General features: G+C 43.8%; 1 protein-coding gene across 1 annotated transcript; it reads left to right on the plus strand.

Moving 5' to 3' along the window:
• C3H3orf85 (chromosome 3 C3orf85 homolog) lies at nucleotides 1-26,932 on the plus strand. Its single transcript, XM_077299543.1, has 4 exons — nucleotides 1-153; nucleotides 1,070-1,203; nucleotides 6,667-6,758; nucleotides 26,778-26,932. Exons 1-4 carry the CDS (start codon nucleotides 108-110, stop codon nucleotides 26,830-26,832), a joined length of 327 nt encoding a protein of 108 aa, XP_077155658.1. The 5' UTR covers nucleotides 1-107; the 3' UTR covers nucleotides 26,833-26,932.
• Nucleotides 26,933-27,826: the final 894 nt, after the last annotated feature.

A 27,826-nucleotide genomic window follows, 5' to 3' on the forward strand; every position in this document is an offset into this window, starting at 1 on the left:
AGGCTCAAAGGTCAGAAAAAGTGAGTGACAGAGAGGTAGAAACTAATTTATGTCTAACTAATTTTTACAGAGAAATTTTTAGCATCAATACATTCAGTTGATTTACGATGGGTCGTGTGATAATTCTTCTACAAATCACCCTCTTGATCCAAGGTAAGAAAATATTAATACATTAAATGAATAATGGTGAATATATAGGAATATATGAATGGTTAAACGTTTTTAATGAATATCTTATGCATTAAGTGATGGTGTAAGATGTCAAAATTAGGGACACAGCAAACGGTAGCGTAATAAGAGGACATATACAGTAGGTTATTCACTTCTACTAGTAGTGCAGAAATGATAATGTTGGTAATAAAAAATCCATTCTTATATCAAGATGTTATATTGCTGGGACCTCCACTACTGTCCAGTCAAGGGAGTATGGGGGGTTGTGAGGAATTGTATGAAGTTGTGTTCTCTCCATCTCTCTCATATCATTATATGGAAACATCGAACACCCCATCGGAGCTCCATGCTGCAATTCCTCTTCAAAGACACTTTTGGGATTAGGAAGCATGGATCCTAGTACCCATACTAGTGATAATGAAGATGCCCAGAAAATCGTCTCTAACATTAACACAGGTAGAAGTGGTCTCCTTTACCTGTACGGACCCCATGACATATCCACTTCTGTTCCAGATAAATGATACCTGCTGTGAATAGTGCAAAATCCCTTTAAGGTACAACACACCATACATATCAAAAGTCTTATATATAGAGAGAAAAAATAGAATGAAACTCCAGCACTAGACATATATATGTTGTTCAGTCTTGATTACGTCCTCATTTGTAAACATATAAGTGTGCAATAAGTTCTATTTTTCTAACATTGACTATAGACAATTCCAAGTTTATTAGACTCATTTGTTATGTACCGTAATATTATTAGCATTAGATGACCACTATGGGGCTCCTGAACTGTATTTCTTTGTGAACTTGCCAAATGACAGATTTGGATTAATTGTTTTTGTATACATAAAACTCTGAAATTCAACTGAACAGCATACATATATTTAATACACAGGTATTCTAGGAGCTTCATTTTTTGCAGAGGAAGCTACAAATCAGTTTTTAAGGCTCAAAAGACAAGCATTCTCCAGACATTTTTGGGAACCTACACCCACAGAAAGCTCATGGGCATCCACAATGACAAACCAGGTATTTTGTGTCACAAAGTGATTCATTGCTGGCATTTTTTTTAATTGGTAATTAAATTTAAGAGTTGTAAATAATCAGACCAATTGATTATTCCTGATACTGTAAATTTAGACTTGCCAGTCTGCTGATGTGCTACATTTATGGCGAAGGTTTATACCGGGTAATACATTTGGCACACAACTAGACAATTTTATCTAACTTCACACCAGCTCTTGTTTGGCTTACTTTTAGAGACACTTAATGCTCCTTACTAGGTAATGTTGAGTCAACAAGCACCCAGGGCTGCATCATCGTTTCAATTCAATATTTAGAAAAATAAACACTGATCTCAATTATTTGCTAAACTGGTGCAACGGATAGGTGAATGGAATGTGCACCAATGCTCACATGCACTGGCTCCCATTGGTCCACCGTGATGCAATTGCAAGGCATTGGTAGGTTCTATGGCAGCTGGGGGCCTGCTGAAAACCCTATTGCTCATATCTAGGTACTCCTCTGCAGCTCAGTTAAAGTCCGGGGTCACACGAGCGTAGCTTCTCTCACGCCAGAGAATTGGAAAGATTATGTAAATGACTCTAGGACCAAACTCTAGCCCAAATGGCAGCTTAGTGTGATACGATTCCCTTGGATGAGAGAATCATAGCACAGGTCCGATGAAGATGGAGAACAAGATTTCTCAATCTTCTCCATTGTGTGAGTCTGTGTAAATTTGACTGCACTCAAATGTCATCCAAGTGCAGTAAAATAATTTCCACTCACCCATAGTCTTGAATGGGTGAATGCAATCCAATTTGTGCAGCAACGCGCAGCATGCTGCAATTTCTTTTTTCATGCCGATTTGGCATGAGAAAAGAAATGCAGATATGCACTGCCTCATAGAAGAACATTGGTCTGAGTGCGATGTGATAAATTACTGGATAGCACTTGTCTGATGTATACGCTCGTGTGAGCGAGCCTTACGGCTGAGCATCAGGAGACTAAAATTTTCACAAAATACTGCGGTATTGCAGTATATAGTATATTAAAAAATATAAAAAATATATAAAAATGTTGAAACACCCCTTTTTTCCACCATTAAATAAAAACGTGATCAATTTTAAAAGAAACATATTTGATATTGCCGCATCCATAAAGTCCGGTCTATCAAAATAGAAAAAAATAATTAACCCATACAGTAAAAGCTGAAATAAAAAAAAGGCATAATTACAGTTTTTCAATCACCAATTCTCCCTGAAAAAAGGCAATAAATAGCGATCAAGTCCAAATTGGTATCAATTAAACCGAAAGCTCGCCATGCAAAAAAACAAGCTGACACATAGCTCAAAAAATACAAATGTCACCTGTCTCACAAACCTAACCTTTTTTTTTTCATTTTTTTTTCTTTTACAAATCTCAGAATTTTTTTTCACCATTTAAATTTTAAAAAAACTATGTACGTTTGATATTGTCAGAATCATACATGTTTCATAGTTATTTTTGCCAATGAAAAAAAGAAGTCAGCACATTGATGAAGAATGTTATGGTACTGTATTTATTTGCATCATCCAATCCATAAGGCCGGTTTCACACGTCAGTGGCTCCGGTACGTGAGGTGACAGTTTCCTCACGTACCGGAGACACTGACACACGTAGACCCATAAAAATCAATGCATCTGTTCAGATGTCATTGATTTTTTGCGGACCGTGTCTCCGTGTGCCAAACACGGAGACATGTCAGTGTTCGTGGGAGCGCACGTTTTACACGGACCCAATAGAGTCAATGGGTCCGCGTAAAACACGGACCTCACACGGACATTCTCCGTCTGGGGTCTGTGTGCGTGCAGGAGACAGCGCTACAGTAAGCGCTGTCCCCCCCACATGGTGCTGAAGCCGGTATTCATATCTTCCCTGTAGCAGCGTTTGCTATAGAGAAAATATGAAGAATAGTGTTAAAAATAAAGATTTAGGTGTCCGCCCCCCCCCCACCCCCTGTGCGCCCCCCCGCTGGTCAGAAAATACTTACCCGCTCCCTCGCTCCTTCCTGGTCTGGCCGCGCCTCCTACTGTATGCGGTCACGTGGGGCCGATCATTTACAATCATGAATAGTCGGCTCCGCCCCTATGGGAGGTGGAGCCACATATTCATGACTGTAAATGATCGGGCCCACGTGACCGCATACACTAGAAGCCGCGGCCAGACCAGGAAGGAGCGACAGCCGACGGGGGACCCGGGTAAGTATTTTCTGACCAGCGGGGGGGGCGCACAGGGGGTGGGAGGGCGGCGGACACATAGATCTTTATTTTAAACACTATTATTCATATTTTCTCTGCAGCAAACGCTACTGCAGAGAGGATATGAATCGCGGCTTCAGCATGATGCAGAGTGGGTACCACACGCTCCGTGTGGTACCCACTCGCCATACGGGTGGCACACGTGTGCCGCACGTATGGCCTCCGTGAGTTCCCAGGCACACGGACACGGATAACTCCGGTACCGATTTATTCCGGTACCGGAATTATCTGGACGTGTGGGACAGCCCTAATGTAGAGATTTGTGAAGTGGCTCAAGGAGGAACGCAGCAATTTTTGTTTCAACGATGTTTGACATCTTAGTATTATAGTAAACCTGATGCTAGGTCCCTTTTGCCTAAGGCTCACTGGCTCAAAAAGCCCAAGAAGTTGCAAAAGTTTATGAGAAATACCACTTGCAACAAATCTTGTAATATTATAATGCCAGTTTTCTGGTGTAAAAGTGATGATGATTTCCCTTTAAAATTTCATATACTATTTAATTTGATCCTATTTAATTTGATTTTTGGTTTGCTATATGGACTGGACCAGGTAAAAGAACCCGTCTAGAAAAAATGATAAAATACCAGTAATTTACCAGTATTAGTTAAAATCTTTAAAAACTTGCATTTGTTTTTAATATTTGTTAGCAGTCCTTGCAATGGGCCTGAATAATGAGCTCCAGGCTTTCTGTGCAATTATTACAAGTATGGTATTTATTCCTGCATCATTTACAAGATGGAAACCATTGGCTCCCAAAAGACTCCTTAGATTTACAATGGATGCCATCAGGGTTCTTTCATAGAGTCTTTCTTTGAAGGAGAATAATGCCATGTGCTATTTCTTGAGTCATATATGATATCATTTGAGGCAAAGCCTTAGATGGAAACTTGTGCCTTTTAATTCTACAAATGATCCATTTCATACTATAATCAAACTGATCATGGTGGCTCTTATAAGGCACCTCCCTATAAAACCAAATCAAACCTTGGAGAAGATGGTTTTTTTGTAAAAAAAAAAAAAAGAAGGATTCTGAGTACTGAAGTACTCAAAATTAGTTTGTTGTAACAATTAAAATTTACTTGAATTTGTTTTTCTTTCTGTTTATTTTTCACACTTTAATCATATAGAAAGAATACAACTAAAATATGATTTTCTGCTTTGTTATTAAAGGGAGTTTTTCAGAATGTTTTTGCTATGTAATCTAAGGGTACCATGAGGTAGGGGCTGAGACACTGATTTCAGTGATATGTCACTTATTATTCAGTGTGCTATCCTGTACTTCCTAGTCAAACCCCACCCACACCACTAATTATCAGCTTACTGTTAATATACAATGTACATAGAAAGCTGTGTTGTGGGTGGGGTTAGCTTTCTGATCTCTGCTACATGCTACATCTAAAAACTCTGATTGTTTCACAACTGCTGCACCGAGTAAACAAAGTGGCACATCACTGAAATCAGGGTCTCTGTCCCTACAAGGGCCGGACTGGGACTTAAATTCAGCCCTGGCATTTTTAAGAACACAGGCCCACTTCTTGTAACTTCTGTAATCTTGCTCTCTAGATAGTCTAAGTACAGGTCAGCAGCATACAACAGAGAGGAAGCCCGACCAGCCTCACTTTAAATACAGCGTGACCGCAAATAAAATGTTTTGTATGGGGGTAAACAGGGGTCAGGAGTCAATATAAATGTCGGTGTAATGCAGCACAGAGGTGATGCAGGTGGCAGAATTTGTTGAAAGACTCAAACACTGGAGATAAGTTCCCTTTAAAAATAGACTTGTTTCCACAAATCTGCAACACAGGGCAGTAAAATGCAAGTAGCAGAAATAAAGGGTGGGCAACCTGGGGGGGTCATGATTCTGCAGAATTACAGTACGTACACATATACAGTGTATACGTGTATATATATATACTGTATATATATATATATATATATACACGCACATACAGTACATATACAGACACATAAGGTGCATATATATATATATATACACATACACAAACTACAGACACATGACCTGCACATATACACACTGTACACATTGAGCATACACATATATATTCACTCCTTTCTGCAGGCAGCTGGATTTCTTCATGTGACATTACTTTCTAGGAGCAGGGGATTTCAATTCCATTGCTAGTGGTTGCACACACGGGCCTGAGCCCTCCTATCACCATCAGCCCTGCATCCTCCAGCACTGATCCTCTCACCCTCAGCCCTGCCTCCTCAAGCACTGATCCTCTCACCCTCAGCCCTGCCTCCTCCAGCACTGATCCTCTCACCCCCAGCCCTGCCTCCTCCAGCACAAATCATCTCTTCCTCTGCCCTGCCTCCTCCAGCACTGATCAACTAACCCTCAGCCCTGCATCCTCCAGCACTGATCCTCTCACCCTCAGCCCTGCCTCCTCCAGCACTGATCCTCTCACCCTCAGCCCTGCATCCTCCAGCACTGATCCTCTCGCCCTCAGCCTTGTATTCTCCAGCATTGATCCTCTCACCCTCAGCCCTGCATTCTCCAGCACTGATCCTTTCACTCTCAGCCCTGCATCCTCCAGCACTGATACAGCAGAGGAGGGAAGGCTGCAGCTTCTATTGGAGGAGCTCAGTGCTGTAATCTTCCACAGTCTTTTTCTCCTCACAGCACTCACCCCACCCACCTCCTCCCATTGGTTTCTATAGCTCCCCTGCTTGATTTCATTGGCTGGGTGTTACAGACAGCAGCTGTGCCTGGTACGGCCTCTAGGAGAGGTATATAAATTATCCCCGGCCATGAGCAGGAGCTGGGAGATAGCCCGGGGATAAATGCCTCCCTGCCCCCAGCCCAGCTTACCTCCACTCTTCCTCCTGACTGCCTGACTGCCGACTCCTGTCCCACTGCTGATGTTTGCATGAAAAGAGCAGTTGAGGCCGCGCCTCCTTTTCCTGCTTCTGTACTGTCACCACATCAAAAGGGCTGCTGCAGAGGGAGCGACCCATGGCAGGTGGCGGCCCCTCTGGCAAATGCCAGAACTGCCTGATGGCCAGTCCGGCCCTGGTCCCTACATTATGATTCTCTCAGATGAGATAGCAAAAACATGGTGGAAAATTCCCTTTAAAACTAAGCCACAATATTTGTGAAATTATATCAAAATATGATACTACTTATACCAGTGCTGACTTTGACTTTTTTTTACCTTTAATTTATTTGAAGGTGAGTGAAACATGGCGGTCCCTTGTAAATTCAGTAGAATATTACCTAAATCTGAGATCAGAACATTCATCATATTCTTCTTCTGAGATTGGGTAAGAATTGTAATAATAATTACTTGATCTATTCTGTCTGTATCAAGGGGCAAATGTGTGGTATGAGAAAGCTTATGTGAATAAAAGTTGAGGCAACAATTATTTGTAGAGAAATGCAGTACCATCTCCTCCTTGGATTATTTAAGAACTATGTACAATTTTCACGAGACTATAGTTTGATATCTCGGGGCTTGGACTCCTTCCCTACCCCTAAACCTAGGGGGCCCCAGCTATCCCTGCTCCCTGGATTACTCCTAATGGTGGCGATGCCAGGGGCAACATACCTTGCTTAGCTCCTGAATCAGGAAAGCCAGGAAAGTGTGAAGTGGTTGTATATAAGAATACTCAAACCATACTAACAAGGGAATACATACAGGGTTAACTGAAAATGTCAATCATACTAATATGCACTCACAAACAACAGACTGAAACACTGCAAAGTAAAAGTAAGGAACAATCAAATAGGAGAGGATGAGGATATGTACACAGACAAATCACCAAGCAACACTCTTTAGTGTGTTGAGGAGCTTGAAATGCCTCCTCAACATACACCTCCAACTGCACACCAGGCAGTATAAAACTAATGCTGGCAATGCTGATTGCCAGAGGCGAGTATATATGGCAGAGGGGAGTGGTCAACACTGAACAGCTGAGTTGATCAAGACAAGAAAGCTTCAGAGACTCTCAACTGAACATATTTACCCCCTGTTCTGCTAGCAGAAATCAAGATCTCCTATGAACGCCGGCCATAGGCATTAAATCAACCATCAAGTGCAGGTAAAGATGCAGGCTCAGTGCCGCAGCCCGCATCAAAAGCAGAGAAACATTATTTGTTGTGAAGGAGTTAATCTGATACCTATGTATCTGAAAGCTACCCTGTGGCAAATGAAAATAATATTATTATTATTAGTAGTAGTAGTAGTAGTAGTAGACAATAAAATGGCATCCCTTAACTAATATTGTCATGCCTGAGCTATTAGTGAGTTAAATAAGAAAAGTATATGTGACTGATTAATTTCAGATATAACTTTACTCATTAATGAAATGTCTGGTATTTAAAATACTTCATATGCCATTTTAATTATTTGCCTTGTTTGAAAATATAAATAATTTACAAGATTATCAGTTTCTATGAGCTAAGAGCATAAAATATGTAGATGCTATTTAATTTTCCTTTAGAACTTCCACATAGAGTTTCACTTTGATTCAAAGCAGTCGCCATACTCAGAATGATAAATAAGGAATTTATATCCACAATTACTACATGAAGTTTAAGTAAAATCTAATGCCACAAAACACATGTTCACAATTTTCAAGATTTAACATTTCTAATATTATCGTCGATGACCTTAATTAGCTTTCTTTTCCCCCATGCTGATAGCAGAATATATTTTTTCACAATGTAAGCAGTATACAAAAATGTTTCAAATACTGTAATGTATCTGTGTCATCCACTCCTTGCATGTAAATTCCTCGTGCATTTACAATACTTATTCTAATGAATGCTAAAGTAGCTGCTCATTTTGAATAAAAATGAATATAACTGGTACAAAATAGTGAAAAATGTTAATTTACATTTGAAACCTGCCATATTATGAGAGGTGATAGACATTTTAGAATGCATCATGACCATGTGCCTACAGAAAAAGCCCACAACGAGCCACATTTCTCAATACCATGTAATTCAGACTACACAAAAAAATGTGCCAGATTTGCCATAGATGTTGATAAGTGGCTGTCTGATAACTCTGGTGTATTTTTTGACAATTGGTTGGTTTACATTGAGGCAGAAAATGTCACCAGAATTTTGGAGTTGAAAGCTACCTCACACCCCTTATATGCCAAACCACACTGTTAGGGCTAGTGGAACTCACTGAGTAAATATAGATGTTTATTATTATTGGTGCGTTCGCAGCCCGGGGTCCACCGTGCAGGAGGAACCTGCTGCTAGTGAATGGTGGCACTATTTGGCGGTATAGGCTAGTTCTGTTACCTCACAGAGTAGCCGTGAAAGGAAAGCACTGCGCCCTGTTAGACTCACAAGTAGTGTTGAGCGATACCGTCCGATACTTGAAAGTATCAGTATCGGAAAGTATCGGCCGATACCGGCAAAGTATCGGATCCAATCCGATACCGATACCCGATACCAATACAAGTCAATGGGACTCAAGTATCGGACGGTATTCCTGATGGTTCCCAGGGTCTGAAGGAGAGGAAACTCTCCTTCAGACCCTGGGAACCATATTAATGTGTAAAATAAAGAATTAAAATAAAAAATATCGCTATACTCACCTGTCCGACGCAGCCGGGACCTCAGCGAGGGAACCGGCAGCGTTGTTTGTTTAAAATTCACGCTTTTACTTGGTTACGTGAAGTCCCGGCTTGTGATTGGTCAGGGCGGCCATGTTGCCAGGACGCAGACCAATCACAGCAAGCCGTGACAAAATTACGTCACGGCTTGCTGTGATTGGTCCGCGTCCCGGCAACATGGCCGCCATTAACCAATCACAAGCCGTGACGTCACGGGAGGCTGGACATGCGCGTATTTTGAAAAGCGCGCGTGTCCAGCCTCCAGTGACGTCCCGGCTTGTGATTGGTTAATGGCGGCCATGTTGCCGGGACGTCACTGGAGGCTGGACACGCGCGCTTTTCAAAATACGCGCATGTCCAGCCTCCCGTGACGTCCCGGCTTGTGATTGGTTAATGGCGGCCATGTTGCCGGGACGTCACTGGAGGCTGGACACGCGCGCTTTTCAAAATACGCGCATGTCCAGCCTCCCATGACGTCCCGGCTTGTGATTGGTTAATGGCGGCCATGTTGCCGGGACGTCACTGGAGGCTGGACACGCGCGCTTTTCAAAATACGCGCATGTCCAGCCTCCCGTGACGTCCCGGCTTGTGATTGGTTAATGGCGGCCATGTTGCCGGGACGTCACTGGAGGCTGGACACGCGCGCTTTTCAAAATACGCGCATGTCCAGCCTCCCGTGACGTCACGGCTTGTGATTGGTTAATGGCGGCCATGTTGCCGGGACGCGGACCAATCACAGCAAGCCGTGACGTAATTTCGTCACGGCTTGCTGTGATTGGTCCGCGTCCCGGCAACATGGCCGCCCTGACCAATCACAAGCCGGGACTTCACGTAACCAAGTAAAAGCGTGAAATTTAAACAAACAACGCTGCCGGTTCCCTCGCTGAGGTCCCGGCTGTGTCGGACAGGTGAGTATAGCGATATTTTTTATTTTAATTCTCTTTTTTACACATTATTACATTAATGTTGTTGCGATACCCGATACCCGATACCACAAAAGTATCGGATCTCGGTATCGGAAATTCCGATACAGCAAGTATCGGCCGATACCCGATACTTGCAGTATCGGAATGCTCAACACTACTCACAAGCGCGCAAGCTAACTGCCATGCTGATAGCAGTCTGTGGTTATGCAGACACACAATCTCCTCACCGGAGGTGCCGGTATTCTAGGGGCTTATTTCAGTTGGGTCCCTGAATTCATACACACATAACCACACTGGCGCAAAGCACATAACTTAGATTGATACTAGCACATGGCCGTGCGGTCATGCGAACCTTTTATAGCTGCAGCAAGTACAGGACCTTCCCAGAAGGACCAATGGGAGGCTGCCACAGAAGTTGAGCACCTTCAGGACCTTCCTGGAGGACCAATGGGATTTGCTGCAATATCTAAGCATGTGACCCTTGATCTCCAATGAGAGATCTTACCCTGGACATGCTCAGAAGGGGAAAAGCAGGACTTAGTCCCAAAAACGTCTGCTCGCCGCTGCCCAGTACTGGCTACAATGGCAGAAGCTGGAAAGGCAGCAGTAACCCTTTGCACAGAGTCAGACTGAGCAAGACGCTGGGACCGACGTCTCCGCTGAGCAGGCTCCACTGCGGCAGGAGAAGAATGGGAAACTGCAGCGGAGATGGCCCGAGATTCCCCCTGTGCAGAGGTGGGAACTCGACCCCTAACACACACCTCCTTTCAATGAAGTAATTTCCCCTTTTCAGTAAAAGCAAATAAAATATCTATAAACAAAATCCCTTTCCTTAAATTTGGATGACTACTTTAACACTGTTTATTAGGGATGAGCAAACCTGAACAGTAAAGTTTGGGGTTCGTACCAGACAACTATTCCAGTACTGATCCTCGAACACTGACTTCTTGCTGTACGTCCGTGTTACTGTTCAGGTTTATCAGCCTAATAAAGCTTGTTGAAAAGCTGTAGCACAGCCATTCAACAAGCTTTAATGCTGTGGGCCATCACAGCCATACTAAGTAATGGCATGGCTGTGATTGGCTGGGGCACCACTTGACCCGGCCTGACAGTGTAAAATAAGTAATTTTAAAAAATGACATGCGGCCCACCCCATTTTTATAACTAGCCAAGGGAATGCAGACACCTGTGAGCTGGTCTTATATGCTGGGAAGGGGCCAATATCTATAGACCTTCCCAAATTATTAATATCAGCCCCTAGCTTTCTGCTTTGCATTTGCTGGTTATTAAAAATGGGGGAACCTAAAAAAATGACCTTCGCCTCCTGGTTGAACATTATTATTATTTTTTTTTTTAATATACGTTATTTTAAGTCATTTTCCTATCCTCATTTGTTTGCAGTGCAGTTGTCCTGCTCTTTCCCTTATTTTGCTTCCTACTGCTGCCCTCCAGCTCATTTTACAGCAGTTTTACAGCACCAAAGTTCGGGTCACCATTGACTTATATACTTACTTGGGGTTTAGGTCCAGGGTCAAGTTTGGGTACATGAACCGAACTTTGAACTCAATTTCCGAGCACAAACTTCCACAGGTTCACTCATCCCTACTGTTTATTTATCAATGTGATTATTTTTTTGTTCCTTGACTGCACTTGTTTTGATATTTGCTGTCATTTCATTCTGTACAAAAAAAAACAGAGTTTCCCTATAATATTCTCAACTAAAGTATACATTAATTTAGACAGAATGATTGGTTGTTATGGGCAGTATGGCCTTTACTTTTTCAAATTACCAAATTACCAATTGACCTTGCTCCTTCTCTTAAAATAGAAATACACCCCTACTTCACCTTCCCGGTATATTAGACATGTTATAATTAATGAATGTGTAGAACAAAATAGTAGTAAAGTAGAATTTAGTATTAAAAAAGTGATAATGTGCAGTAATCACACTACCTCAATTTACCCAGGGTTGTGTTTGCCACTTACCATTGTAGGTCTGTAGCCTAGGGTGGCAGGTTTCGGGTGGCAGCCACTAGAAATAAGGACTTTTTAGAATAATTTTATGTAGTTTTATTACATTTTTCCCACCATCTGCTGGAGTGGCATTATCAGGGCGTGGTGGGCAAGTGAATCAGGATGGAATATGCTCTGTGCATTATTCAGTCAGTGCCACTGTGCAGGGAAACAGAAAAAAGTCACCTGCAGACTGCAAGGATACGGGAGCACCTGAGAATGCTGAATGCTGATTCACCAATCAGAGATCAGTAACATGTAATTATAACTAGGTAATATGACAAGTGATATGGTGTAATATAACAAGCAATGTAATAAAACAAGCAATGATGGTACAGTTATATGAAAAAGTTTGGGCACCCCTATTAATCTTAAGCTTAAGGTTTTATAAAAATTGTTTTTTTTGCAACAGCTATTTCAGTTTCATATATCTAATAACTGTTGGACACAGTAATGTTTCTGCCTTGAAATGAGGTTTATTGTACTAACAGAAAATGTGCAATCTGCATTCAAACAAAATTTGACAGGTGCATAAGTATGGGCACCCTTATCCTTTTCTTGTTTTGAATACTCCTACCTACTTTTTACTGACTTACTAAAGCACTTTTTTTGGTTTTGTAACCTCATTGAGCTTTGAACTTCATAGCCAGGTGTATGCAATCATGAGAAAAGCTACTTAAAGTGGCCACTTGCAAGTTGTTCTCCTGTTTGAGTCTCCTCTGAAGAGTGGCATCATGGGCTCCTAAAAACAATTGTCAAATGATCTGAAAACAAAGATTATTCAACATAGTTGTTCAGGGGAAGGATACAAAAAGCTGGCTAAGAGATTTAACCTGTCAATTTCCACTGTGAGGAACATAGTAAGGAAATGGAAGAACACAGGTACAGTTCTTGTTAAGGCCAGAAGTGGCAGGCCAAGAAAAACATCAGAAAGGCAGAGAAGAAGAATGGTGAGATCAGTCAAGGACAATCTTCAGACCACCTCCAGAGAGCTGCAGCATCAACTTGCTGCAGATGGTGTCACTGTGCATCGGTCAACTATACAACGCACTTTGCACAAGGAGAAGCTGTATGGGAGAGTGATGTGAAAGAAGCCGTTTCTGCAAGCACGCCACAGAGTCGGCTGAGGCATGCAAAAGCACATTTGGAGAAGCCAATTTCTTTTTGGAAGAAGGTCCTGTGGACTGATGAAACCAAGATTGAGTTGTTTCGTCATACAAAAAGGCGTTATGCATGGCGGCCAAAAAACACAGCATTCCAAGAAATACACTTGCTACCCACAGAAAAATTTGGTGGAGGTTCCATCATGCTTTGGGGCTGTGTGGCCAATGCTGGCACCGGGAATCTTGCTAAAGTTGAGGGATGCATGGATTCCTCTCAGTATCAGCAGATTCTTGACAATAATGTTCATGAATCAGTGACAAAGTTGAAGTTACACAGGGTATGGATCTTTCAGCAAGACAATGATCCAAAACACCGCTCCAAATCTACTCAGGCATTCATGCAGAGGAACAATTACACTGTTCTGGAATGGCCATCCCAGTCGCCAGACCTGAATATTATTGAACATCTGTGGGATCATTTGAAGAGGGCTGTCCATGCTCGGCGACCATCAAACTTAACTGAACTGGAATTGTTTTGTAAAGAGGAATGGTCAAAAATATCTTCATCCAGGATCCAGGAACTCATTAAAAGCTACAGGAAGCGACTAGAGGCTGTTATTTTTGCAAAAGGACGATCTACTAAAACACAACCAAAATAGCTGGCGCACTACAATTATGCGTAATATGCAAAGGGCGGGGGTGCAGTAGAGTGGCTAAAGTATAGCAACCAATAGAACAAGAAAAGTAGCCACCCATAGAAACTGCACACCACCAATGAGTAATGAAAAAAGGAATAGCTTTATTGGTAGACAAAAATTAAAAACAGATTAAAAACATGAAAAATACCCAAATCCACCCATATGTCTGCTCAAAAAACATACGAAGAATATAATTATGCATAAATAATGTGCATCATAACAAACAGCCACCTGGCAGGTTTCTATGGGTGGCTACTTTTCTTGTTCTATAGGACGATCTACTAAATATTAATGTCACTTTTCTGGTGAGGTGCCCATACTTATGCACCTGTCAAATTTTGTTTGAATGCAGATTGCACATTTTCTGTTAGTACAATAAACCTCATTTCAAGGCAGAAACATTACTGTGTTTAACAGTTATTAGATATATGAAACTGAAATAGCTGTTGCAAAAAAAACAATTTTTATAAAACATTAAGCTTAAGATTAATAGGGGTGCCCAAACTTTTTCATATAACTGTATGTGTGCATGTAGGGAGAAATGAGTGTTTGTAGAGCTGTGCTTTTCCAGCATCACTGTGAGCTGCAGGGATCCTCTGGATGTGCGATCTGGATGCTAAGCACAGTGCACACCACTGCTTGTCTAGCACTATTATGATTTGGATGGGATGGCATGAGTGTAGTCAGGTAGCCATAGCCCTGGACAGTTTATATATAGCTGCATGTTTGGGGGGAGCGGTGTGGTGATGGGTGGGTGGCCCTCACGTATGACTGCATGTGCATTATTTACTCCGTGTTCATACATGAATTGAGCCCACTCCATACAGAGCAAGTGCTGGATATTTTATAAAGCTATGTAGCTCGAGTCTTGGTGGTTTGCCATTTATATTACTGTCAATTTCTGACTGCAGGATTTATGTGATTCTGTTTCGTATCTGTTTTGGTGCCCAAAGCACTCCATCCCTCCCGTGACAAGATCAGCTACTTTTATGAGGATTTCAGACATCTGTGTAGAGCACAGACTGCAATGCACACACTCGCCAGTGGTGTCCAAACCCAAATTTGTCAGTCAAATAAGTATATGTACAGCTTTTAAACTTGGATCAGGAGTCACGCGGCCAATCTACGCTTTATAGTCCTTTCACAGATGTGTGAAACCGGCGTTAGCCTGAACAATCGATAGGGGGGAATTCACCAAGCATGTCAAAGGCAGCATGAATTTTGAATACAACCCTGAGTATATATATATATATATATATATATATATATATATATATATATATATATATATATAATAATAATTGATATAGTAGCACATGAAGTCATATTCAACTAAAAGGGTATTCTCAAGTTATTAAATTGCTTAAATAAGACAGTGTGACTTGCATTGTCTTTCTGCTGTCATTCTCCCACATTTAAAGCTTTTATCTCTCATACTGTACAGCTCCTTTCCATGGAGCTTGGCCACTAGTGCTGGCCCAGACATCGACTGAGTGCGCATAGTAGCGATATTCTATGAGAGCCACCTCTCTGCAGCCCATTGATTTCTATACAGCAAGTATCTGCTCATCTCACCTTCCTTCTCACCAGCCCCACAGCTTTCAGACAAGTTTTCCTAATCATGGCTCTCCTGACATCTCGCCATGCAAAAAATTAGCCCTAACACAGCACAGTTGATGGAAACATTTTAAACTTATGGCTCTTGGAATAAGGCGACAAACTTTTTTTTTTCAAACAGTGTATTTATTGTACAACATTAATAAGATGTAATGAAACTATAATAAATTGATATCACCATTAGGACAAAAGAGAAATTGTATGTCTCTTGGAATGTGAGGTTGAAAAAACAAAAACAATAATGTATATCCATAGGGCTTGTGAAAGTATTCACCCCCTTGGTGTTTTGCCTATTTTGTTACATTACAACCTGTGTTTAAACATTTTAGTAATCCGATTAGTGTGATGCATCAGCACTAAAGAGTATAAGTTAGTGAAGTGAGAAAAATATTGGCATCAATTAAATTTATGGGATCACATAACTAAATATTGCATATGTATTCACCCCTTTTGCTATGAAGTCTCTAAAAATTTCTGGTGCAAGCAATTATCTTTATAGGTCACATACTTAGTGGAAGATAGTCCACCTGTGTGCAATCTAAGGGTCACATGGTCTGTCAGTATATACACACCTTTTCTGAAAGGCCACAGAGGTTGCAACACCATTAAGCAAGAGACACCACTAACTAAAAAACATCATGAAGACCAAGTAGATCTCCAAACAAGTCAGGCATAAAGTTATTAAGAAGTACAAGTCAGGGATGGGTTATAAAAAAAAAAATCCCAATTTCTGATGATCCCCCAGAGCACCGTTAAATCTAGGGTTGAGCGAAACGGATCGGTCATTTTCATAAATCGGCGACTTTTAGGCAAAGTCAGGTTTCATGAAACCCGAACCGATCCTAGTGTGGGATCGGCCATGCGGTACACGATCAGAGCGCCAAAGTCGCGTTTCATATGACGCTGTCACCGCCGTTTTTCATCCAATGAAGGAGGACGCAGAGTGTGGGCAGCGTGATGACATAGGTCTCGGTCCCCACCATCTTAGAGAAGGACACGGCAGTGATTGGCTTGCTGTCTGCGGTGTCACAGGGGGTATAAAGGGGCGTGCACGCCGACCGCCATCTTACTTCTGCCGATCTGAGCATAGGGAGAGATGTTGCTGCAGTTAGTCAGAAGCAGGGACAGAGTTAGGGAGGAAATATAAACCCCCAAACCGCTTGTGCTGGAGCGATTTTCACTGTCCCACACCACCTTTTTGTGCAGGAACAGTGGAGGTCGTATTTTAGTGCAGCAGCTGCATAGCTGTGTGCACGGTGCTGTGCAAACCAACTGCTTTTTTAAAAGCAAAAATCCTGTTGCTCCTTTCTGCACAGTTACCTATCTTGTTTATTTGTCCACATTTTTGTGTTCAGCAGTCCTTTTTATTGCTGCCATACTTGTCCTGAGCTCATTGTAGGGAGCTTGTTATTTATTTATTTTTTTTTTAAATAATAATTCCAGCCACTTTCTGGCACGTTCATAGTGTTGTGTTATACCACTGGGCCAGAGTTGTGGTTCTGTGTCTCCCCCCCCAAAAAAAAGGGAGAATAAAATTCTCACACAGTGTATATTCAGCTGTACTGCTAGTGTGTCGTATATATCAGGCAGCCACTTTCTGCCACGTTCATAGTGTTGTGTTATACCACAGGGCCAGAGTTAGGGTTCAGTGTCTCCCCCCAAAAAATGGAGATTCAAATTCTCACACAGTGTATATTCAGCTGTACTGCTAGTGCGTCGTATATCAGGCAGACACTTTCTTCCACGTTCATAGTGCTGTTTTATCCCACAGGGCCAGAGTTAGGGTTCAGTGTCTCCCCCCCAAAAATGGAGATTCAAATTATCACACAGTGTATATTCAGCTGTACTGCTAGTGCGTCGTATATCAGGCAGACACTTTCTTCCACGTTCATAGTGTTGTGTTATACCACAGGGCCAGAGTTAGGGTTCAGTGTCTCCATCCCAAAAATGGAGATTCAAATTCTCACACAGTGTATATTCAGCTGTACTGCTAGTGCGTCGTATATCAGGCAGACACTTTCTTCCACGTTCATAGTGTTGTGTTATCCCACAGGGCCAGAGTTAGGGTTCAGTGTCTCCCCCCAAAAGCAAGTCATCTTTCAGGCAAGCTACGTGTCAGCAGGGGAAGGTGGGGCAAAAGAATGTGAAATCCATGATTGGTTAATTTAAATGAAGGTTAGCTAATCAACATTTTTGGTAGGCAGACAAGTCCTTTTTTCGGTCAGTATTGAACCAGCAGCACTGAACACTCTTTCTGAAAGCACACTGACAGCAGGGCAATCGAGGTTCTGTAATCCATATTCTGGCAATTCAGGCCAGGTGTCTAGTTTAGATGCCCAGTAATCAAAGGGGAATGACCTGAGAGGGAGAACATCGATAAGGGCGGAAAAGTAGTTTGTAACCATACTGGACAAATTCTGTCTCCTGTCACTTTGAATCGATGCAGCTGTCCCTGTCGTGTCAGCGGTCATTGCAAAATCATTCCACAACCTTGTCGTAAAACCCCTCTGTCCAACACCACTTCGGATTTCTGCACCTCTAGCACCTCTGCCATGTTGCCCCCTGCAGCTCGTGTGAGAACCATCACCGGCGCTGTGTGCTGGGAATGCCTGAACCAAACGGTCTACAAGAGTTGCTTGTTTGGTAGCCAATATTTGACCTAGGTTCTCATGTGGCATGATATTTTGCAGTTTTCCTTTATATCTTGTATCCAGAAGGCAGGCCAACCGGTTGTCGTCATCGGTCATCATTTTAAAAATGCGGGGGTCACTTTTTAGGATACTCAAGGCATACTCAGCCATGTGGGCCAATGTTCCAGGTGTGAATTAACTGTTTCTGCTGGGTTGAGGCCCACTTTCTTGCAAATCAACATCACAAGTGTCCCTCAATAAACCTGTACCAGACCTTGCAATGCCACCAGTTTCTATTGCCACCTGAGAATCCTCCTCCTCCCATACATATTCATCCCCATCATCCTCCTACTCATCCTCTTCATCTGCCAATTCGTCCTGGACAGTTCCCTGAGCAGACAATGGCTGACTGTCATCAAGGCTTCCCTCCTCCTCGGCTGCAGATGCCTGCTCCTTAATGTGCATCAAACTTTGCATCAGCAGACGCATAAGTGGGATGTTAATGCTTATGATGGAGTCGACCACTGCACACCAGACAACTCCATGTCTGCCATCCAAGTGCCTGCCCGTGTATCCTCCCACAAATTTATAACAGCACGCCTCTGTTCGCACAGCCTCTGAATCATGTGCAGTGTGGAGTTCCACCTTGTTGCAACGTCGATTATTAGGCGGTGCTGGGGAAGATTCAGCGATCGCTGATGGTTCAGCATACGGCTGGAGTGTATGGGCATCCGGCGGATGTGCGAGCAAAGTCTTCACACCTTTAGGAGCAGGGCTGGTAACTTTGGATAATTTTTGAGGAAGCCCTGCACCACCAGGTTAAAGGTGTGAGCCAGGGAAGGTATGTGTTTCAGTTCTGAAAGGGCTATGGCAGCCATAAAATTCCTTCCGTTATCACTGAATACCTTGCCTGCCTCAAGATGTACACTGCCCAGCCATGACTGAGTTTGTTGCTGCAAGTACTCCACCAGTACTTCCGCGGTGTGTCTGTTGTCGCCCAAACGCTTCATTTGAAACACAGCCTGCTGACACTTACCACTAGCTGTTCGATAATGGGACACCCCGTGTGCAACACTGGCAGCTGCGGATGGAGTGGTAGGGCGACTGTGCTCTGTGCACGAGCTTTCGCTTCTGGAGGAGGAGGAGGAGTGGCGAACGCTGTATGCCAACTTTTTCCTGAGACTGTGGGATAGGCTGAACTGTCGCACTATGGCTGCCCCCTGTGGACCCTGCATCCTACACATTAACCCAGTGCGCCGTGATGGACACGTAACGTCCCCGGCCATGCCTACTGGTCCATGTATCTGTTGTGAGGTGCACCTTTCCACTGACTGATTGCCTCAAGGCATGGACAATGCGGTCTTTGACATGCTGGTGGAGGGCTGGGATGGCTTTTCTCGCAAAGAAGTGTCGACTTGGTAGGTCATAGCGTGGTACTGCGTGGGCCATCAGGTCTTTGAAAGCTTCGCTTTCAACCAAATGGTTGGGCATCATCTGTAATGAGATTAGTATAGCAATGTGGGCGTTCAAATCCTGTGTACGCAGATGAGAGGATGAGTACTTTCTTTTCCTAACGAGAGTCTCTTGTAGGGTGAGCTGGACTGGAGAGTTGCATATGGTGGAACTAGCGGTGGTGGTGGTGGTGGACATGGTGGATTGAGAGAGAGAGTTTGTTATGGTATTCTTGTTGTTGGCCAACATAGAGTCTTTCCTACCAATAACCTTGTGATTCCCTGACTGCTTTGGCCTTACGACGATACCTCCACATTTGCTGCTGGTGGTGTCCTAACCGGTGGGCTTACAGTGAGGGAAGCAATGTAGCATTGCTGACTACCTTCACTCCGAGCAGGTGCACCAACAGTACGGGACGTTTCGTAGTTAGTCCAGGCTTGCAAGTGCATGGTGGTTAAATGTCTAAGCATGCACGTTGTATTTAAATTTTGAAGATTCTTCTCTCTGCTAAAGGTCTTGGAGCATTTCTTACAGATAACTTTTGACTGATCATTCTGATCTTGGTTAAAAAATTGCTACACTACACTCTTCCTACTATCGAAAACCTTTTCAGGCATTGTGCGCTGTGCTACTTTCACCGAATGGCCACGCTCTCCTAAAACTGTTTTTGTTTTTTGCAAACATTTTTGGCCTGATACGGGCCTGCCAGATGACAGCTGTTGCAATGTAGATGGCTGATGCGGATCATCCTCCTCCGCTTCTGAGCTAGTGGCAGCGGCACCCTCTTCCCCCAATGGCTGCCAATCTGGGTCAACAACTGGGTCATCTATTACCTCCTCCTCAATGTCATGTGCACCTTCCTCAGTGTCACCGTGTAAGGTGCTATAGCGTTCGGGACAGGGCACCATAGTCTCATGAGGGTCACATTCTGGCTCAGTAAACTGCGAGGGCAATGTAGTGATCAGAGTCAATGGAACAGCATCACAATCTAGCTGTGGCTATGCATCAGTGCACTCCATGTCCTATTCTTCTTGTAATTGGCAGTGTACAATTTCCCTTTCGAACCCAGGCACGGTATGTGTAAAGAGCTCCATGGAGTAACCTGTGGTGTCGCCTGCTGCATCCTTCACTTTTGGTTTGGGAGAAGGACACAAGGAAACGTCTTTTTCCTGACCGGGAGCATCCACTGATGACTGGCTGCTCTTACATTTAGAACTTTGGGAAGAGGAGGCAAAAGAGCTAGAGGGTGAGTCAGCAAGGAAAGACAACACTTTTTCCTGCTTCTCCGGCTTTAAAAGCTATTTTCCTACTCCCAGGTAAGGGAGCCTTCGAGGCCTTGTGTAGCCAGACGATGATGCAGGCTGAACACCTCCTTCCTTAGGTGCTACTGTGCTTTTGCCACTACCACGAGATGCAGCACCACCAGCACCATCAGTACCAGCTGGCAACCCCCGCCCACGGCCTTTTCCACCAGACTTCCTCATTTTTTTGGGGAGACACACTGAACCACAACTCATATTACACCGTCGTTATATGAGGGGCCCTGTGCCAGTACCGCCGCCCACGAGAGAGTGTTCCCCCCACCAGATTGAACTGTGCTCTACCACTTGCAATACTACCTCTCCCAGCTCCACCACTGTGTAGTCTGTGCGGGTAAAACCTGAAATGGCACTGCCAATATGAATTATTTGAAATGATAGATGATAGTTAAAATATACAGGGGCCCTGGACTCCATTTAATACTTTGCGCCTACTACCACTGTCTTTATTATTTGGGCGTAATAACGGTGTCTGCCGCTGCATCTTTTTTTTCCTTCACTGAACAAAGCTGAACTTCAACTGTTGTCCCGTTTCAAATATTAAACTGCATTTGGCCTACTTGTTGGGTTGGGGCCTACTATCGTTGTCTGCCGCTCCTTGGTGTTCTCCTGGTTTATTTTTCTTGCGCTTCAATCTTCAGGCTTTCGTTTAAATATTTTTTATATTAAACTGCATTTGGCCTACTTGTTGGGTTGGGCCTAGTAACATTGTCTGCTGCCGCCTCTTGTTTTTCTCTACTAAACAAAGCTGAGCTTCAATCTTCAGGCTTTCGGCCTGTAACAACAATATGAAACTACATTTGGCCTAGTTCTTGGTTTGGGCCTAGTAACGTTGTCTGCTGCAGCCTCTTGTTTTCCTCTACTACACAAAGCTGAGCTTCAATCTTCAGGCTTTTGGCCTATATTTAGAATATGAAACTGCATTTGGCCTACTTGTTTGGTTGGGCCTACTAACGGTGTCTGCCGCTGATTGTTGTTCTCCTCCACTGAACAAACCAATGCCGCCTGTTTACTCCTGTTACCAATTTTTAACAGCTTTTAGCCTACTTTTTTTTATTTTGGGCCTATATCTGTGTTTCCTCCTCATTCCTGCCCATTGCCCAGCCACTGCTAGATGAGTCTGCTGGTACTTTGACACAGACCACTACATTCCCCTGCACTCTACACAGCCTGAATCTGACCCTGCTGAAACTCAGGTTCCCCTTCCCGCATACTATACCACCTTACATGGGGACAAAGAGGAAGGTGCAGATGAAAGTGCAGGTTCCTTCAATAGGTGGGGGGGCATACTCATTGGCGACGTCACTGGCACAGGGCCCCTCATAGTACGCAAAAGTGTCTCTGCCGGTGGGAGGTGTCCTCGCCGTCACTCACAACGCCGTACTTTGAGGGGCCCTGTGCCAGTGGCAATGCGAACGAGTGTGCCCCCCCTGCTTGCTCAGGATCACAGCACTTGCAAAGTTGAAATACTTACCTCTCCCTGCTCCACTGCCGTGACGTATTCCACATTTCCTGGGCCCAAGAAAAAATTGAGCCAGCCCTCCACCCCCCCACAACTTTAACCAAATGACCCCCAATTTTCAATACCTAACTATTATTATAAGGTTAATTAAGATTGACAAGCTTAAGTAACAATAATTGATGTTTTTGACATTAAAATGGGCTCTGTAGGTGTTTTCCTGTCCTCCACTCACTGCCGACTTTTATTCCCCATTGACTTGCATTGGGTTTCGTGTTTCAGTCGGCCCCCGACTTTTCGCAATGATCGGCCGATTTCACCCGACCCGACTTTTGTCGGGTTTCGCGAAACCCGACTTGATCCTGAAAAAGTAAAAGTTGCTCAACCCTAGTTAAATCCATTATCATCAAATTAAAGAACTTGATACTGTAAGGGGTTACAAAGACTGAAAAGACCTCCACCCTTCCCTTGGTTAAATATGAAATATTCTAACTGTGTACGTTTTACTACCAAATGCTGCTATGTATATTGTATTATCTACCTAATTGCTGTGATGTGTATATTGTGAATAAGAGAAGTAAAAGTTAACATAGGAGGGGCCAGCTGTGGATAAGATAGAAGTATTTCCTTGTTGGAGTTTAAAAGGGCCAGGGAGCCCAGACAGCCCAGGAGGGCCAGGGAGCCCAGGCAGTCCCGGAGGCCCAGAGAGCCCAGGCAGTCCCGGAGGGCCCTAGAGCCTGGGGCAACACAGTGGGTCCCATAATGTTGGAAGCTAGAAGCCCAGACATCCAAGGCCAGGAGATCAGGTATTGCAGTAGCACGTGGAACACAGGTGGCTCTATCATGTGGCAGCTTACTACATGGGCAGATGCCCTTTTGTCTGGGTGAAGCGGACAGGGGAACTCCTAAGAATAGTGAAGCTGGGCAGGGAGGCCGCTGCAATACCGGACAAGACGGTACGATCCGGGAATGTGCTGAAGGACATGAGGGAGAGCACAGGGAAAGCGAAGGATGTAAACTGTGTGGAACCCTATGTTGATGCTACAATAGACATGGATGTGCTGAGAAAAGAAACCAGTAAAGTTACCCATTTAAAGTTTGAGCTGGACTCTGTCTCCATATATGTGCAATCATTGGGGGTGAGACTGCAACAGACCAGAGGAGACCCTGATGGCTTGGAGAATGGAGAGACAGGTACACTGACAAAGGGACATTGTTTTCATGTGGCGGGAGACCAGGGCATGTATAAGCATTTACTCTCAGCCATGACTACGGCCCTGGTGCTCCCTCACAATACCACAATAGCCCTGCCAAGACAGGGCCGCCCCCCAAAACTTTCAGCCCAGGCAAGGATGGTATTAATCAGAGGCAACACAGAGGTCAAAATTAACCCTGAAGGAGCTGCAGAGTTCCCAAGCAGAGTTAGGAGTATCTGGCCATACGACCACAATAAGCCATACACTCCATAGAGGTGACCTTTTGTGGAAAAGTGGGCAGAAAAAAAGCCTTTACTTACACACAAAAATTGTAAGGCTCATTTTGGGTTTGCCAGAAGACATGTGAGAAACTCTCCAAATGTATGGAGGAAGGTGCTGTGGTCAGATGAGAGCAAAATTTAACTTTTTAACCATCAAGGTAAATGCTATGTCTGGCTCCAAACCAACAGAGATCATCCCCCCAAGAACACCATCCTCACAGTAAAACATGGTGATGGCAGCAGTGACAGGGAAAATGGTCCGAGTCAAGGAGAATTTGGATAGTGCGTAATACAATACATATTCTTGAGCAAAATCTGCTTCAGTCTGTCAGTGATTTAGACTCAGACGAAGGTTCACCTTCCAATCAAAAAAATTACCCAAAGCATACTCCTACAACAACACTCGAGTGGTTTAAGGGGAAATGTGTAAATGTTCTGAAGTGGCCTAGTCAAAGCCCAGACCTTAATCCAATTGAGAATCTGTGGTTAGACTTGAATATTGTTATTCACCAGAGGAAATCATCTAGCTTGAAGGAGCTGTAGTAGTTTTGCCTTGAGGAATGGGCAAAAATCCCAGTGGCAAGATGTGGAAAGCTCATAGAGACTTACCCAAAGCGACTTGCAGCTGTTATTGCCGCAAAAGGAAGATCTACAAAGTACTGACTTTAGGGCGGTGACTAGTGTTGAGCATTCCGATACTGCAAGTATCGGGTATCGGCCGATACTTGCTGTATCGGAATTCCGATACCGAGATCCGATATTTTTGTGATATCGGGTATCGGTATCGAAACAACATTAATGTAAAAATGTGTAAAAGAGAGAATTAAAATAAAAAATATTGCTATACTCACCTCTCCGACGCAGCCTGCACCTTACCGAAGGAAGCGGCAGCGTTCTTTGTTTAAAATTCGCGCTTTTCTTTCCTTTACGTGAGTCCCGGCTTGTGATTGGTTGCGTGCCGCCCATGTGACCGGGACGCAACCAATCACAGCAAGCCGTGACGTAATTTCAGGTCCTTCAGGATTTTAAAATTACGTCCCGGCTTTGTGATTGGTTGCGTCGCAGTCACATGGGAGACGCAACCAATCACAGCAAGCCGTGACGTAATTTTAGGTCCTTAAGGATTTTAAAATTACGTCCCGGCTTTGTGATTGGTTGCGTCGCAGTCACATGGGAGACGCAACCAATCACAAGCCGTGACGTCACGGGAGGCTGGACACGCGCGCATTTTAAAATGGGCGCGTGTCCAGCCTCCCATGACGTCCCGGCTTGTGATTGGTTGCGCCGCGGTCAACCAATCACAAGCCGGGAGGCTGGACACGCGCCCATTTTAAAATTTTAAAATGCGCGCGTGTCCAGCCTCCCGGCTTGTGATTGGTTGACCGCGGCGCAACCAATCACAAGCCGGGACGTCACGGGAGGCTGGACACGCGCCCATTTTAAAAAGCGCGCGTGTCCTGCCTCCCATGACGTCACGGCTTGTGATTGGTTAATGGCGGCCATGTTGCCGGGACGCGGACCAATCACAGCAAGCCGTGACGTAATTTCGTCACGGCTTGCTGTGATTGGTCCGCGTCCCGGCAACATGGGCGCCGTGACCAATCATAAGCCGGGACGTCACTGGAGGCTGGACACGCGCGCTTTTTAAAATAGGCGCGTGTCCAGCCTCCCGTGACGTCCCGGCTTGTGATTGGTTAATGGCGGCCATGTTGCCGGGACGCGGACCAATCACAGCAAGCCGTGACGTAATTTCGTCACGGCTTGCTGTGATTGGTCCGCGTCCCGGCAACATGGCCGCCCTGACCAATCACAAGCCGGGACTTCACGTAACCAAGTAAAAGCGCGAATTTTAAACAAACAACGCTGCCGGTTCCCTCGCTGAGGTCCAGGCTGCGTCGGACAGGTGAGTATAGCGATATTTTTTATTTTAATTCTTTCTTTTACACATTTATATGGATCCCAGGGCCTGAAGGAGAGTTTCCTCTCCTTCAGACCCTGGGAACCATCAGGAATACCGTCCGATACTTGAGTCCCATTGACTTGTATTGGTATCGGGTATTGGTATCGGATTGGATCCGATACTTTGCCGGTATCGGCCGATACTTTCCGATACCGATACTTTCAAGTATCGGACGGTATCGCTCAACACTAGCGGTGACTCGTTATGCACACTGAAGTTTTCAGTTATTTTGTCCTATTTATTGTTTGGTTCAAAGTAAAAAGAAAGCCAAACGTACAAAGTTTTGTTCTTTACATGAACTGATGCAAACCTTCAAAAAAGGGTGAAAATCCTGGGTGTGAAGTAGCAAAACATGAAAAATACCAAGGGGTGAATACTTTCTCAAGTCACTTCATATTTAAATCTACACACATACATATGTTTCATCATAAAGGCCCAAAATGGGCCAATCCTAAATAGGTTAAGCAATGAATGAAATACAATTAGATTTTAATACTTACATATTTCCAGTGTTGTGATGCATTCAATGCCTTTATCAATCCCTGCAACTTGATTACGCATGAATATAAGTGACTTTTTTTAACACACTAAGGCCTCATTTATCCACTATAGATTTTTCTTTTACGTAAAAACAGGGACCAGTTTTCATCAGTGTTTTGGATCAGATTTTCATAAGTGTTTGATCAGTGTGTCACTTATTTGCAACACCCCCCCCCCTAAAATTGCAAAGATTCCCTACCCCTTGAAGCATGCAGATTTTCACAGAACCATACATTTGTATGGGTGATTTTGATCCATGACTGAGATAAAAAAAATTGTTATGTCACCATGATTTTTTGTGGACACATGATTAGTAAAAGTATATCAACATGTGAAAAGCTCCATAGATTATAATGCGTATATGTTCTATCTATGATTAACATGGATAGAACACGAACATGAAAATCGGATGAATGAGGCCTTAGGAAGCAGAACTGTGGATTTCTAATAAAAAATACTGACAAGCTTTATATTATGTAGTCTTCATTAACCTCTCATTATGCTCTTTCTCATAGGAAGCACATCAAATCTTATGTCGATGAGCTCTGGCCATGGGAATCCAATCATTAAGATCACATATACATGGAAATGGTTCTGCCTATAACAGCACGTGTAAATGTTATTAATTGATTCATTGTTTGCCAAAAATAAATCTTATCTTTTTAATAAATGTATTGTGATATCGTTGAAACAAGTGTATGTCCTATATACTATACTATACATATGGAAAATTTTCAAATCGGATGTCACTCGAGTATCTGGGTGCTCGGATATGCTCGGCACTCGATGGGTATTGGCTGGTGGTCAGATCTGAAGCTTGAACCCTGGCTCTGCTTGTTTGCACAGCCAATAAACTTGCATGGATAGCCAGCCAGTCACTGTAATGCCAAAACCATCTTGGTAGAGTAATTTCTATGACTGGCTGGCCGCAATACCTCATCAAAGGTTATAAAAGAACAGTTGCCACCATGGTCGGCTCACTGATGCAATTAAACAGCTCAGGAACAGTTCTGATTGGAGGGACAGAGCAGTTATCCCGGCTTGTGTGTGCACAATTTAACTAATCAGAGTCCTCTAATGTTGATACTGGTGCTGATGCTGAGCCATCATACTAAAAGTCATTCTAAGGGATAATCCTGTGCTTTGCTGTTTGCATTGCAAACATTCTGCATTTCACCTAAGGACAGTTGTAGGAGCAGGGAATGTGGCAGAATACAGGCTCTAGGAAGGGCTTAGGGCTTTTCAGTCCGTTGATAAATATACAGTATAGCTGCTGCTAGGGTTGAGCGAAACGGATCGTTCATTTTCATAAGTCGCCGACTTTTGGCAAAGTCGGCGTCTCATGAAACCCGACCCGATCCCTGTGTGGGGTCGGCCATGCGGTACGCGACTTTCGCGCCAAAGTCGCGTTTCAATGACGCTAAAAGCGCCATTTCTCAGCCAATGAAGGTGGACGCAGAGTGTGGGCAGCGTGATGACATAGATCTCAGTCCCCACCATCTTAGAGAAGGGCATTGCAGTGATTGGCTTGTTTTCTGCCACGTCACAGGGGCTATAAAGGGGT

Source organism: Ranitomeya variabilis, chromosome 3 (assembly GCF_051348905.1).
Source record: "Ranitomeya variabilis isolate aRanVar5 chromosome 3, aRanVar5.hap1, whole genome shotgun sequence".
Classification (NCBI taxonomy): Eukaryota; Metazoa; Chordata; class Amphibia; order Anura; family Dendrobatidae; genus Ranitomeya; species Ranitomeya variabilis.

Excerpts from the sequence above, each read along its gene's own strand:
- C3H3orf85 (XM_077299543.1), top strand. The coding sequence starts at position 108 with ATGGGTCGTGTGATAATTCTTCTACAAATCACCCTCTTGATCCAAG. Across the intron at positions 1,204-6,666 it reads CATCCACAATGACAAACCAG|GTGAGTGAAACATGGCGGTC; the intron begins GTATTTTGTGTC and ends ATTTATTTGAAG. Across the intron at positions 6,759-26,777 it reads TATTCTTCTTCTGAGATTGG|GAAGCACATCAAATCTTATG; the intron begins GTAAGAATTGTA and ends TCTTTCTCATAG.